Source organism: Arachis ipaensis, chromosome B09, assembly GCF_000816755.2.
Source record: "Arachis ipaensis cultivar K30076 chromosome B09, Araip1.1, whole genome shotgun sequence".
NCBI lineage: Eukaryota > Viridiplantae > Streptophyta > Magnoliopsida > Fabales > Fabaceae > Arachis > Arachis ipaensis.
The window spans coordinates 118,270,030-118,286,235 of record NC_029793.2 but is presented as its reverse complement, the minus strand read 5'-3'; the positions used below and the strand labels follow the sequence as shown (position 1 = coordinate 118,286,235).

The 16,206-nt window shown below is 39.0% G+C and overlaps 1 protein-coding gene across 8 annotated transcripts in view; it reads right to left on the bottom strand.

Annotated features, from left to right (window-relative positions):
• Positions 1-16,206, bottom strand: part of LOC107615894 (WW domain-binding protein 11-like) — a 32,687-nt gene that overhangs the window by 3,529 nt on the left and 12,952 nt on the right. The window contains exons 2-4 of one of the 8 annotated variants that reach the window (XR_002354754.1): positions 13,166-13,259; positions 12,128-12,529; positions 11,526-11,780 (exon numbers count right to left, since the gene is read on the bottom strand). Coding sequence is in view for 1 of the 8 variants with exons in the window: in XM_021112520.1 (XP_020968179.1) it covers positions 12,145-12,203; positions 13,166-13,259 (153 nt within the window). In the remaining 7 variants the exon portion in view is untranslated. Of the gene's footprint in view, positions 1-11,525; positions 11,781-11,953; positions 12,530-12,897; positions 13,040-13,165; positions 13,260-13,397; positions 13,442-16,206 lie in introns of those variants that run through there. The other 7 variants (XR_002354757.1, XR_002354753.1, XR_002354755.1 and 4 more) reach the window with 7 other exon arrangements.

Sequence of the window (16,206 nt, the reverse complement as noted above, 5' to 3'; positions counted from 1 at the left end):
AGATTTTTAAATTGAAAATTTGATTTGACTCATAAAAACAACTAGATTTTTAAAAAGTTTTGAAAAAGTCAAATCTAATTTTTGAAATTATGACCAAGAACAACTTGAAGATCATGAAGAACACTATGAATGCATGAAAATTTTTGAAAAATGCAAGATGCACATGCAATTGACACTAAACTTATAACATGACTCATGACTCAAACAAGAAACACAAAAAATATTTTTGATTTTTATGATTTTCTAAATTTTTTTTTGGATTTTTCGAAAATTAATTGAAAAAGGAAAATAAGGATTTCAAAATTTTTAATATGAATTCCAGGAATCTTGCCATGTTAGTCTAAAGCTTCAGTCCAGGAATTAGACATGGCTCACTAGCCAGCCAAGCTTTCAATGAAAGCTCCGGTCCAAAGCACTAGACATGGCCAATGGCCAGCCAAGCTTCAGCATGTAAATTAGGAACAGCAGCAGGTGGATTAGCAACAACTAGCTTGCTCTTGATAACAAATTGCAAGCCTCAGTCCAAATGAATTTAGACATGGCTTTACAGCCAGCCAGGCTTCACATGCTTCATGAAACACTAGAATTCATTCTTAAAAATTTTGAAGAAAAATATATTTTTGAAAACATTTTTTTTTTTCGAAAACAAAAGAAAAAATTTTTGAACTATTTTTGAAAAGAAAACAAAAAGAAAATTACCTAATCTGAGCAACAAGATGAACCGTCAGTTGTCCAAACTCGAACAATCCCCGGCAACGGCGCCAAAAACTTGGTGCGCAGAAATTGTGATTACACTTTAATTATGTAAAATTCATCGCTCTTTCTTTCCCTGGTAATGGCGCCAACAACATGATGCCAATACCATGGTTCACAACTTCGCACAACTAACCAGCAAGTGCACTGGGTCGTCCAAGTAATACCTTACGTGAGTAAGGGTCGAATCCCACGGAGATTGTTGATATGAAGCAAGCTATGGTCACCTTGCAAATCTCAGTCAGGTAGGGTTAAATGTGATTGGATTAGATAATTAAAAGATAAATAATAAAGGATAGAAATACTTACGTAATTCATTGGTGAGAATTTCAGATAAGCGAATAGAGATGCTTTCGTTCCTCTGAACCTCTGCTTTCCTGCTATCTTCATCCAATCAGTCTTACTCCTTTCCATGGCTGGCTTTATGTGATACATCACCATTGTCAATGGCTACTTTCGGTCTTCTCTCGGGAAAATGATCCAAATGCCCTGTCACGGCACGACTAATCGTCTGAAGGCATCACCCTTGTCAATGGTTTCATCTTATCCTCTCAGTGAAAATGGTCAACGCACCCTGTCACGGCACGACTATTCATCTGTCGGTTCTCGATCATGCCTAGTAAAGTCCAAAAATGTGAATTTAACATAAAAACTAATGAAAACATCCCTAAAAGTAACTAGATCCTACTAAAAACATACTAAAAACAATGTCAAAAAGCGTATAAATTATCCGCTCATCATCAAGCCGTCGAAACAGGTGGTGCACTAGATGATAGATGGGCTCTGGGGCAGGTGGAGGTGCAGTGGTGGTGGCAGGGGTAGCTGTGGAAGAAGAGGGGCCGGCAGATGGTGTGGCTGTGTTAGCAGAAGAAGGTCTGTAGCCCAAAGCCAGAAAGTTCCTGCTGTGAGGGATAATCTTCTTGCATTCTGCAGCAGGTGGCTTTTCATCAGCATCTTCCCATGGCACGTTAGCTCGACGGCCTAGCTGTGTAATCAAATAAGGAAAGGGAAGAGTGCCTTGGATGTGGACCCTGGCCATATAGTACCGGATAAAGCGTGGCAGGTACAGGTCCTTACCCTCCATCACACACCAAAGGAGAGTGACCATAGCGGCTGGTATCACAGTCTCGTGAGTACTCGGCATAATGAAGTTGCTAAGTATCTGATGCCATAGCCGAGCCTCATCATTCAGGTAAATCCGCTTGATTCCCTTTGGCATGGTGGTGTTCTGACCCATAATCCAAGGAACGGTTGGGTCAAGGGCTATCCAGGCCTTTACTGTATCCCAATCAAATCGCATGAAGCGCATATCCTCCTCAGCTTTCTGATAACTATCCAGTTGATCAGTTTTAGGCAGAAGCTTCAAAACATCTTCAATGGCCTCTTCAGTAACTAGAATCTGCTTCTCTCTGAGGTTCACTGCATCTAGGGAAGTCTTGAAGTAATTGCAGTAGAATTCTCTAACCCAAGATGCATTGACCTCAGTCAGAGGTCTCTCCAGGAAGAACCAACCTCTTTGTTTGATCTGGTCAGAGGTGTATTGCTGGAGTTCTTATGGGATCTTTAGAGTCCTCTCCAGGTATAGGTTCCTGGAGGTTGCAAACACCGGATACCTCAGCTCACAGTATCGGTTTGCAAACTTTACTGGATCAGTAGCAGGGATAAGCTGGTCGGCCTTCTCCTGCGGGGTAAAATTTTTCTCCCGCAAGGAGGCATCATGCATGAGATCTATGATAGACATAGAGGCTTCTCCTCTTTTCCGTTTGCCAGTTGTTGCCTTTCCTTTCCCTTTTCTGTGGGAGTCCGACATCCTGAAAAACAGAATTCAAGGATATAATAAAAACAGGAAAACAAGGAGGCAATTAACAAAAGAAGCACATAGTGGCAAAGGAGCAGGAGAGTAATGAATATGAGCTAAGTAAATGTGCATTAAGGATTGAATAGGAGTTAAAAGTTTGAAAAGAAGAATTTACAATCCAAAATGGAATAGAATTCATGTGAAATAGAAAAATAAACATCATGCCTTGATTATAATGTTAAGAGAAAGTGAAAGAAAATCAGAAAAGAAGTTTTTGAAAGGTTAGGTTAGTTAGAATTGAAAAAGAGTTTAGGAAGTGAAAATTAGTGAGTTAGTAGAAGTGGTTTAAAGTAAGTGGCATAATGAAAATATTCCAAGTAACAAGTATTCACAGTTAGAAGCGATAAGTAACTCATATCCAAACAAGTAAAATAGTTTGATGATGATTCAAATAGATACAGAGAAAGCAGAAACTTGGAATCAAACATCAAAAATGCAGTGTAGGAACCAGGAAATCAAAAAGGATAAGAAAACTTGCCCGGGCATTCATGAATAGTTTGGTTAAAGCAGAGTAAAATAGATTTCAAAATGGCAAAACCAAAACATGAATGGAAACATTTTATAGAAATTTAGGCAGCATTCCGGCTAAAATTGGATTGTCCCGGAAAATAAACAACAGTCAAATAGTTCATATGAATCAAAATTAAAGCTGTACTTACATATAAGGAATATAAACATGAAAATTCAGAGTAAAGAGTAGCATGAAACAAGAAATTATAGCATATGAACAAAACTAACAGCACAGCATCAGCAGAATTGCAAAAATAATGAAACAAGAAACAAGAACAATACAATTAAACAGACCTAAATCCACTAACCACATCCTAGGCTACCTAACAACCTAAAATCCACTACAACATGCATATCTAACTAGCCTAAAGATGAACAATAACAGAAAAAAATAGGAACTAACGACGAAAGGATAAAATTTGAATCCACGCGGCCGCGTGGGGGACGCGGTCGCGTGGCTGGAGCAAAAAAAAAGGGTGTAACGCGATCGCGTGGATGACGCGATCGCGTGGAGGGCAAAAAGAGTGAATGACGCGATCGCCTGGGGCATGCGATCGCGTCGCTGGAATTTGTGCTAAACACACAAATCCAGCGTCATTTCAGTGCAACTCTCTGTCTCCTTTTGGGGTGTGGTGCAATCCATGCGATGCGATCGCGTCGCTCACGCGATCGCGTGGGATTGGTATTGTGCAAGTGACGCGATCGCGTGGGTCAATTGTGCGAAACGCACAATGGCCGCATGATTCCAGCCTAACTTTCTGGACGTTGGATCTTTACGCCGATCTCCAGGTCACGCGGCCGCGTGGATGACGCGGTCGCGTGGGTAATGTTTTACGCCATTTGACGCGATCGCATGGATGATGCGGTCGCGTGGAGCACCTTCTTTTTTTATGCAGTATACAGAATGCAATGATTAATATGAATGCGATGCAAAATTCCAGGTTCAATATTATAAAATAAAATAAAACTTGAAAACAAACAAAACGAAATAAAAATTGAAAAATGAACGATCATACCATGGTGGGTTGTCTCCCACCTAGCACTTTTAGTTAAAGTCCTTAAGTTGGACATTGGATGAGCTTCCTGTTATGACGGCTTATGCTTAAATTCATCCAGAAATCTCCACCAATGCTTGGAATGCCAATAGCCTCCGGGGTCCCAAACTAGGCACGTGAAGCTTCTGAGCAGCTTCAAACAGATTCTCAGACTCCCGGGGCGACGAATGTCAGCATAGATTCCAGGATCCCAAACTTTGCTTTTAAATCCGCCTTCGTCTTGATCTATACTTTTCCATCTGGGTGGTTTAGAGATTAGATTCTCACCAGGATAACCAAACATTATCCGAGATCCATCCGGTTGATCATGATGCCAATCCGTGCACTTCAAGTTGAAGCGTGGAACCTTATTGAACCTTGTGCACCAGCTCTGAGTACGAGCCATTTCCCTTTTACTCTTAAAGCCACCGAGATCTCTAAGCTGGCCATCTGTTTCAAGCAAACCATATTCAAGTGGAAAAATACAGTTAAAAGTTAAGGATTGTACCCACTTGAAGCTTGTATTGGGTGGTAATGGCCTTGGGATAGGTGGTTCCAGTGGTTCTGTGAGTTCTACTCCCTTGTTCTCTTCTGTGAAATTCTCCACTTCTTTGCAAGATTCTTCAAATGTTTCCATGTCCTGATCAAAGCCATCTATGTCCTCCTCATCACTTGTGTCATAGACTGGAGGTTGAGAGAAATCTACCTCCGTATCATCTTCGTATTCCCTTAGGGAAGATTCTTCGATCTCAGAGAATTCACTTGCGGATGCAAGTTCATTATCATCATCAAGGAAACTTGCTTCTTGGATTATTCTGTCTAGTTCTTCAGGAAATACCTGCCTTGGGGACTGCGCACAATTCTCCTTAGCATCAATTGTAACATTCTTGACATAATTTTCCATAACTCTGGCTTCCCATGGAAGTTTAGCGTCTCCTAAGTCTTCAACCAACTCTTCTTCTTCAATAATGACAGCTTCTTTTACTTGTTCCAGTACGAAGCCATGCTCTGTCTTGTCCACTGAAGTTTTTAGTATTTCCTTCATGCTACGCTCTTCATTAGACTGTCCACATGGGGCTGTGGAAGGTCCTTGAATGTTCGAACGTCTAGGAGATAATTGACTTATTGCTTGCTCTAGTTGATGAAGGGTTGTTTGAAGTTAATTTACTGTTTCCTTGAGGCGAAGCTCTGATTCTCGGGGTGATAGATTTGGATATGGCACAGGGGGAAGTGGTGGTGTTTGGGAGTGATTGGATTGAAACTGGGGTAAACGAGGATCATGTGGTGGTGAATGGTGAAAAGAAGCTTGTGAGCGTGGTAGTTCGAAGTTATGTTGAGAGGATGGCCTATAAGCACGTGGTGGGGCTTGTTGGTAGTTACAAGGTTGTCCACCATGTCTATTTGCTTGGTATGCATTGTAGAATGGTCTTTGTCCATGATATTTTGGAGGGTGTTATTGCCTAAAGGGTTGATCAGATCCTCTCGGCTCCATCCATCTTTGATTGCTCTGACCTTGATGCATATTCCTGTTATAACTTTCATTCCTTTCAATAACATTAGAACCAAACTCAAAGCGAAAGGGGTGAGAATTCATAGTATCTGATGAAAATAAAAGGGGAAAATAAAAACAAATAAACAAGTAAAAGAAGAATATTTACAATAACCAATAATAAGGCACACGATTGCAGCTCCCTGGCAACGGCGCCATTTTGATGAGAATAACTTTTGCGTGGTCTAGAAATTTGCGGATAAATCCTCGTTGCAAGTATAGTTTCTAAACCTTCAAAAGTCCTTTCATACAAACGTTTTGGTTGTCACAAGTAACAAACCCCTAAATAAATTGATAACCGAAGTATTCAAACCTCGGGTCGTCTTCTCAAGGAGCTGCAGGGAAGTATATTCTTATTATTGGCTATAGGGATTGTAAATTGGGGTTTTGAGAATGAGGAGCAAGTAATTTAAGTGGCAATTAAAGTAAATGAAGAACGAGTAATTTAAATAGCAAGTGAAATAAATAAATGACTGTAAATAAACTTTTGGTAAGGTATGAGAAATTAGAGGTCCTATCCTGGCTATCCTTATCAATGATGATAATAATTGGATCTTAATTCCACTTTGTTAGCCTTTACTAAGATAAAGGAAGGTCAAGGGATTAATTGGATTGATCTTCGGATCCTATTTTATTTTCTAAGAAAAGATTGGGATTCTTGAAGCTCAATTCAATTAACAAAGATAACAATTATCAAGCATGTTTGAGTTTGAAAACTCCTGAGTTACTGATTTCTTAACCAAAACCAAAAGGAGAAAAGTAAATCTACTGGAATAAGAATGCCTTCAGATTGGGAATAATTGTAACTAATAAATAAAAGAAAGCAATATTAACTGAAATACCTCAAATAACATTAATCCAAAATAATAATCTGTAACATGGAAGAATTCATAAATTAAATTGCAAAAGTAAATAATCAACTAAAGTAATGAATAAAAGTAAAAGATAAGCTTAAAGTAAAGGAACATTAAACCTGGGATCGAGAGTCACTCCCAAACTAAGAGAAATCCTAAATTCTAATCCTAAAAGAGAGAGAGAATCTCTCTCTAAACTAAATCTAAATTATGAAAACTAAAACTAAAGTCGTCTCCCTATGAATGGATGCATTCCCTCACTTCATAACCTCTGGTCTATGCCTTTTGGACTTGGATTTGGGCCAAAAAGGGCTTCAGAAATCGCTGGGAGTATTTTTTGCAATTTCTGGTGCGTGGCCTCTGTCACGCGGTCGCGTCAGTCATGCGGCCGCGTCACATGTGTTTTACTTAAGGCGCGCGGTCGCGTCAGTCATGCAGCCGCGTCGCTGTTGATTCGCGCTTTGGCATGCGTCCGCGTCGCCCATGCGATCGCGTGGATGCTAGTTTCTTTAGAAACTCCATTTTGTGCTTTCCTTCCATTTTTGTATGTTTCCTTTCCATCCTTTAAGTCATTCCTGCCTTAGAAGATCTGAAACTACTCAACACACTAGTCATGGCATCGAATAGAATTAAAGGTAATTAAAATAATTAGTTTTAAAGCATAGGAAACATGTTTTTCACATACATCACATAATGAGGAAGGGAAAGTAAAACTATGCAATTAATATGAATAAGTGGGTGAAGGATTGAATAAATCACTCAAACTAAGCACAAAATCTATCATAAAATATGGGTTTATCACAGCCACCATCCTCATTTGAGACCCTAGTCTCGCACCTGCAATAAGCAACGCTTCCATGCCTCAGCAGTTCGCATAAATCAAAACAAAGCCAAATTTTGAACCACAACCAAATCTATAATACCAACTGAAGAACATTCGGACGCATGCAAACTTATCATCGTCATCAGAGGCATAGAAATCCTTCCAATGCCACTCTCAGATGCAACTTCTTCACTCCTAAACGAACCCTAATGCAAATAGTGGGACCGAAAAGACATTTCCTTCCACTGATCTTAATCTCCGTTATCGCCTTCATCTTTTACACATTCCACCAATTTTCACTTCCACCACCTTTCGCCCCCGAACTCAACCCCAATTTCACCCTCCAAAACCTAATTCAGAAAATCCTTAACCCTAATTTCACCTTCATCATCAAAGTCCTATCCCTTAATTGCCTCGACTCCCTCTCCTGCTGCCTCCACTCACTCTCCTCTGCCGATTACCTTGGTGACCGCGTCCACCACCACATCTACATTAACCATTTTGCCAATGGATCATCGGAGATTGATGAGAAGCTTAGAGAATCGCACCAGATTTTAGACTTCATCAATTTGTTTGATTGGAAATTTGGAGAAAAAGTTGTGCTTTAAGGGACCCTGAATGCCAGCTTGCAGGCGCAGTGGTTGAATGCTGGTTTGCAGGCGCAGTAGCTGGAAGCATGGTGGCCTGGGCGCCTGGCCAAGAAATGATGACGAGTTTGCATTCGTTGTGGAGGATGATGAGTTTGCATCTGAATGAGGATGGTGGCTGGCAGCGGCGGCAGAGGAAGAAGAAAAATGAGGGTAGTGAAAATTTGAAATTTGGGAAAGAAGGTAAAGGGCAGGGTAATTTGGGATTTTCATTACAAAACTAACAAAAAATTAGGACTTGGGTACTGTTGTCACATGAAATCCATCTTTTATGGGTACAAGATTAATTTCTTTATTTGATGGGTACTTTTGTCAGCATTTACAAAATTCATGGGTACAAATGGTAATTTGTTCTAAAATCATATCAATCAAATTATTTCATTTCCAACTCCGCTAGGGAGACAATGGGGAATCTTTAGAATGTGTACAATGAGCTAGTTGTTTAGACCAATAGAGATAAATAGTGAAAACCAGTTCACAGATTACCATAAACTCAGAAGTCCCAATTCAGTTATTTTACAAAACAAACCATCCAACCCTAATTACAAATCCTTTTCACCCAAATTCTCCTTCCTCCAAAATGGCACCCACCCGCACCTAGTTCACTAAACATCCAACCCTCATAGAGTGCATCTTCCACCTCAGTCAGCCCGCCTCTCTTGCATGCGAGTGTCTCCGTTGCCAGCAACCAACATCTCAGACGGTCGCATTCTTCCTGTCGTAGGTGTCCCTATCATCTGCCGGTAGCACACATGGAGGCAGGACGTTGTCCTTCTCATTGCGCGTTCCTAGTGCTCAGCTCACCTCTCTCTCCTGCCGGTACCCACCCTGTTGATCGCTTTCTGCCACCGCTGTCCTAGTGTCGCACACCGTCGAACTTGTGGCCGCTAAACTCGTCACCGCCGTTGATGCCACGGGACCCATCCCCAGCCATTGTCGACCTGCTACTGGAGAGACACCAACTCGCGGCCAGGCTTGGTCTTCCATTGCTGTTCGAACAGAACCCGTTAACCCCAGAATCCCCCCATCAGCAGAGCTCTCCACCAGTATTGCTTCATCCAAAGGTTAGTTGATGACTATGGTTTTACTTGTAACTAGATGTTCATGCAATGAATTTTGCTGAGTTACTTGATTGTTCTGCATATGAACACCATGGTTGGAATTTGAATGTATTGGAACGAATTGTACATGTTGTTGCTGTTGATAGTTGCATTGGTTTTTATTATAGCGCGCAAAATTTTGCAGAATTTCGGTTTAATTAGTACAGTAGTTTTGGTTCACTGTTTGGTCTTTTGAGTGTAACGTCACTTAAATTAGTTGACCATAGTCGATCTTTATTTGACATAAAACGGATGGTTACTTTACAACGTATCCAGATGGTTGGTTTTCGTTACAATGATTGTTATTTGTCTTTGTTATCTTGTTAGTATGTTTGAATCAGGTACTGTATAGATTTTGTGTATGTTGAATACTTCAACAAAGATTTACTCGAGCAACATGGTGCTATTTTTTGTTTTTAAATTCATTAGATCGGTCACTAAGACCTTTTAAAGTTTCGCTTAAGTCAGCCTATGTGTAAAATCTGTAAAGTTAGTAAATAATTAATGAATAAATTAATTATTATTTAAAAAATTAGAAATATAATTTTATAGTTTAATAAGATAGAATTAATTAAAATAAGAATTTTGACACCAATTTTAAAAATTTTGGCCCAAGATTTAAGCCAAACAGGCCGAACTGGACAAACCGGGCCTGTATTGGGCCCAAGGCCCAGTCCACTTGCCATATAAATGAAGGGCATCAACCCTTCTTCCCCAAGCCTTTGGAGAAACACGCTGAAACATAATGGGGGGAGGGGGGAAGAAGGAGGAGAGCAAACCTTTGGCTCTAATTTCATTCTGCCATAACTTTTGATTCAGAGCTCCAATTAACGAGCCGTTAGCGGCCACGTGTTCATCTCGAAATTCTCTACAAAGTCCACTAACTAATTTGGTAAGAAAATCTCATATTCTCACCCATCCTTCCTCTTCTTAAATTCGAATCTGGGCATTTTTGAGTTTGATAGATTATGTGATTTTGATATTTTAGACTTGAGTTAGCTCGAGAAAATTATTGGGCTTTGGTCCTGTGATGCTTAAGAAAGGTAAGAACCTCAAACCTTTTGTGGATTAGTGAATTAGTAAGCTTGAATGTTAATTATAGTGATATATTGTGGAATTAGATTGAATATTGTTGATTTGGAGTACATGATGATGTTGGGAGCTTGATTATTGGACATTAGTCACTGGAATCTGGTTCGGTGAGGCTTTTGGTCGCTGAAATCTGGTTCGGTAAGGCTTTGGGGCTGTGGACTCTTGAGGAACGTTGACCTTGAGGTGTCTTTGGGTTTTCTGAGGAATCGGCTAAGATACGGTTTTACCTTCATTTAAGTACCGTGTGATATGATGTGAATTCCTAGGTTAGGTGCTCCTAGGATTAAGCTTGAATGGTATGATTGATTGGTATTATATGTGTAGTGGATGATGTTGATATTGGATAAGGATTGTGGAACTTTGCATAGTTGATGTGTGAATTGAAATTGGCATTAGATAGTGAATTATATGGTTATGAGTTTATGTATATTGATTTGATGAAATATTGGGCCAGAGGCCGTGAATTTGGGCCGGAGGCCGGAAAGAGGTAACACTACAAAAAAAAAGGCCTATGGCCACGGTAAAAAACTGTGACCATAGCTAGTAAAAAGGGTGACTATAGATCTATGGTCACGGTTTTGGACCTATGGTCACGGTTTTTTACCGTGGTCTACTCTCTCGTGGCTATAGGTCTATGGTCGCGGTTTTTTGAGCTTTGGTCACGGTTTTTATGGTCACGGTTTCAATTTTCAAAATCTGACACTTTAGGCCACGTTTTTTTACCGTGACCATAAATTAATCTATGGTCACCCCTCCTTAAAACCGTGACCATAGATAAGGCTATGGTCACGGTTTTCACCGTGGTCATAGCCTCTATGGTCACCCTTCCTTAAAACCGTGACCATAGCCCTATTTATGGTCACGATTTTCACCGTGGCCATAGACTCTATGGTCACCCCACCTAAAACCGTGACCATAGCCCTATCTATGGTCATGATTTTTCACCGTGGCCATAGACTCTATGGTCACCCTCCTTAAAACCGTGACCATAGCCTATCTATGGTCACGGTTTTTCACCGTGGCCATAGCCTCTATGGTCACCCCTCCTTAAAACCGTGACCATAGATAGGGCTATGGTCACAGTTTTTCACCATAACTATAGACTCTATGGTCACCCTCCTTAAAACCGTGACCATAGCCCTATCTATGGTCACGATTTTTCGCCGTGACCATAGCCTTATCTATAGTCACCCTATTTTAAAACCGTGATCATAATTTATTCTGTTTTTTTAGATTTTTTTTAAAGCATAATCAGATCCCAAAATTATGATAATAACAAAATAAGTCTAAAAAGAAGAAATTCAATAAATCTAAATCATAAAATTTACATTATAAACTATATATGTTTTTAGTCCAAACAAGACAAATCAAAATATGGTATAATTTATCCATTACATGTAATACCAGGTAGAAGCTATTAAAAAAATTACAAAAGACATCAAAATATTATACTGTGAAAACAAAAATATTCACTAATATAGTACATATTCTTCTCATCCTTTAAAAACCAAAAAAAAAATTCTTCTCTAATTTGTTCGCTCATCTTGTAATGTTTTTCACCTGAAACCCAAAAAAAAAAAATTTGAACAACTGAACAATTGATTAGAAATTAGTTAGAACATGACAAATTACATTAAAAAAAACACACAAGCACATTAGAGTATTGGACACACAAGATCTGGAAAATCTGAAATAGTTGATCGCTTTGTTTGTCTTTGAAGCAGACAGCAAATTCAGTGCACGTTTGATTTTTGCAAATATAATAAATAATAAAATATATTCAATTTAACCAATTTTCTACTCAAAAGAAAATCGAATATACTTAACCAATACAACACAACCATTGAAGCTAAAGACTTCGATTAATTAAAGGAAAAGGGGTAGAAAAAGAGAATAGAGAACGATACCTTCACTTTCAGTAAGGTCAGCTACTATCTTGAAGAATTCCAAGCCTTTGGTGAAAGTCTTTACTTTCCATGTTCTCTTCAATTTTATTACATTCAAGGTTTCAGGAATGCAAAGCACAAAGTGACACTAATGCATTTTGACCCCCCAACAAAGTGTTAACAAATTTAAAAAGAAAGAAAGAAAAAAAGAAAACAGAAGGATACAACGAAATCTATATGAAGAATTAGCCCCCCAGCATTATGCTTTCTCTTGTAATGTTCATCTTATGCCGAAAAGGCATTCTAGAATGTATAAACTAACAACGAAAAAGTGGGTTAAAAGGTTGCTTTTAAGCAATGGAGAAATCCCTCACTTAAACATAATAGGGTCTCACCCTTCTCCTTCATTTTATCTTCATATTCCTAGTTAAGAAAGAAATCGATTTTAGATCAATACATCATAATAAGTAATAATTTACAGAAACTATTTATAAAAAAAAGATTAGCATACAACTGTGTGGAGTGACTTCTGAGTGTAAATTTAATTAAGGTCAGAGATAAAATCAACTTAGAAATTGGCCTCAGAGTGCCAGAGATCAACTATCACGGTTATATGTTCTCCATTATTGTTTTTCATAAAAAGGAAATAATTGTGTGCAGTTATATACAAGTGAACATAATTCCTCCATTGAGAATCAAACAACGTTCCTAAGATAACCACTAATTTGGAGGCAATTTGAAAGAATTTATGCTCACAAACTTACTGACCTCTATTTTCTTTAACTTCATGTAAATCTTATCCTGTTAACTAGTTCTAATTATCAGAAGATGATCATGATTCTTGAAGAAATCTCAATTCTCGGCACTCAACAGATATTGCAAGTCACTACAAATTGGTTTTCACTATTCCACATGATAAGAGATTCATGCATTCTATAGCAAAACACATGATCAATTAATACTTTCATGATGACAACAATAACAATAATAATAAAACAATAACAACAACAACAAATAAATAAAAGAAAGTGGTGTGAAAAAGCTCAAGACTTGACATACTCATCATTTCCAAGTTCTCAATCTGTTTCTTCAGCTGTTTAGGATCTTTCTTAAGAATTTCCACTTCCCTCACCTTCTTCCTTTCCTTCTTATTCTGTTAAGCAAAAACAAAAGAACAAATAATTATAACTAAATTAAAATAAATAAGTAAGCAAGAACTTCGTAATAACAAAAATCTCAGTAGATAAAGTTGGGTTTCATTGAAGCAGCTACTAGGGTTAGAAAGAAATACCCCTATGTCTATCATCATGACTTCCCCTTCAATTTGTACAGCGGCTACTGATGCACGGAAAACTTATCTCACAACAAATTCTCTTCGGCAAGTGTACCGAATTTGTCGTCAAGTAAAAACTCACAATAGAGTGAGGTCGAATCCCACAAGGATTGATTGATCAAGCAACTTTAATTAGAGGACTGTTCTAGTTGAGCGAATCCAGAATTTGAGTTGAGAATTGCAGAAAATAAAATGGCGGGAAGGTAATTGACAGGAAAGTAAATGCTAGAATTATAGATCTGAAAGTAAATGACGGAAGGTAAATTGTAGAATTGTAAATGGGAATGGGGGAATTGCTCATTAAAGTAAATAACAGAAATTAAAGAGAATGGGTAAAATCAGAAATGGGGAGTTCATTGGGCTTAGGAGATGTTGCATTCTCCGGATCAATTTTATTTTCATCTCTTCCTCAATCAATGCACTCATTGATCTCCTTGGCAATCTTAAGTGATTGAATTACAATTTCTTGTAATTCAATCTCTCAAATCTTGATCAATAGCCAATTCCATTGTCACTAACGTTCCAAATTGCCCCTATTTTCCACGTTAGAGTCCACGTTAACTAGGTTAACGTGGTTTCTAACGTGGCCTTGCTAGCCATCTCCAACGTTAGTGACAAAGTTGAGTGTCACTAACGTTGGCTTATCCTTCCCTTATCCACGTTAGCTTCCACGTTAACTAGGTTAACGTGGACTCTAACGTGGCCACTCATGATCTTGGTTCAACGTTAGTGATAATGTTAAGTGTCACTAACGTTGGCTCTATTTCTTAACGTGGGCAATGATGGCTTCGAGAGCGTTATTGGCAATCACTTTTCTCATTAACTTTGCAAGTTACTCCCATTCCACGTTAGTGTTAACGTTAGTGCAACTAACGTAGCCACTAATGTGGTTCTTCTTTGCTTCCTTTGCCCTGAAATTAAGCAATAAAGTGCATCAAAGTTCTAGTCCAAGTCATGGGAAATGCAACAGCCAATTTGTCCTTAAATTCATGCAAAATCCTTATGAAATCATGTGAAATGCACAATGTATGCTTGAATCAAGATGTAAGTGAATATCTACCCAAAACTAGCTTATTTTCTAAGGAAATGCATGAAACTACCCTAAAAATAGTAAAGAAAAGGTCAGTGAAACTGGCCAAAATGCCCTGGCATCACAACACCAAACTTAAAGCTTGCTTGTCCCAAGCAAGTACTGGAACAAGAGAATGATGAAAGAAATGCCAAGAGACATGAGTCATTCTTGTGGAAGTCATGTCTTGGTTTTATGGTGGTTTCAGCATAGCAACTTAGGCTCATTCCTGGCTTTCAGACCTTTATCATGTCCTAGAATACTGATGAGCGGATAATTTATACGCTTTTTGGCACTGTTTTTAGTATGTTTTTAGTAGAATCTAGTTACTTTTAGGGATGTTTTCATTAGTTTTTATGTTAAATTCACATTTCTGGACTTTACTATGAGTTTGTGTGTTTTTCTGTGATTTCAGATATTTTCTGGCTGAAATTGAGGGACTTGAGCAAAAATCAGATTCAGAGGTTGAAGAAGGACTGCTGATGCTGTTGGATTCTGACCTCCCTGCACTCAAAGTGGATTTTATGGAGCTACAGAACTCAAAATGGCGCGCTTCCAATTGCGTTCGAAAGTAGACATCCAGGGCTTTCCAGCAATATATAATAGTCCATACTTTGCCCAGGTTTAGATGACGCAAACCGGCGTTCAACGCCAGCTCTCTGCCCAATTCTGGCGTCCAGCGCCAGAAACAAGTTGCAAAGTGGAGTTCAACGCCCAAAATGGCACAAAAGCTGGCGTTAAACTCCAGAAAGAGCCTCTGCACGTGTAAAATTCAAGCTCAGCCCAAGCACACACCAAGTGGGCCCCGGAAGTGGATTTATGCATCAATTACTTACTTCTGTAAACCCTAGTGACTAGTTTATTATAAATAGAACTTTTTATCATTGTATTCGTAGTCTTGGTTACTCCGGTTCCCCTCTGGGGCCGAGACCAATGAACTCCATTATCACTTATGTATTTTCAACGGTAGAGTTTCTGCACTCCATAGATTAAGGTGTGGAGCTCTGCTGTTCCTCAAAGATTAATGCAAAGTACTACTGTTTTCTATTCAATTCATCTTATTTCGCTTCTAAGATATTCATTCGCACTTCAATCTGAATGTGATGAACGTGACAATCATCATCATTCCCTATGAACGCGTGTCTGACAACCACTTCCGTTCTACATTAGATTGAATGACTATCTCTTAGATCTCTTAATCGGAATCTTCGTGGTGTAAGCTAGAATGATGGCGGCATTCAAGAGAATCCGGAAAGTCTAAACCTTGTCTGTGGTATTCCGAGTAGGATTCAATGATTGAATGACTGTGACGAGCTTCAAACTCGCGATTGCTGGGCGAAGTGACAGACACAAAAGGATAGTAAATTCTATTCCAGCATAATTGAGAACCGACAGATGAATAGCCGTGCCATGACAGGGTGCGTTGACCATTTTCACTGAGAGGATAGGATGTAACCATTGACAAGGGTGATGCCTCCAGACGATTAGTCGTGCCGTGACAGAGCATTTGGATCATTTTCCCGAGAGAAGACCGAAAGTAGCCATTGACAATGGTGATGCATTACATAAAGCCAGCCATGGAAAGGAGTAAGACTGATTCGATGAAGACAGCAGGAAAGCAGAGGTTCAGAGGAACAAAAGCATCTCTATTCGCTTATCTGAAATTCTCACCAATGAATTACATAAGTGTTTCTATCC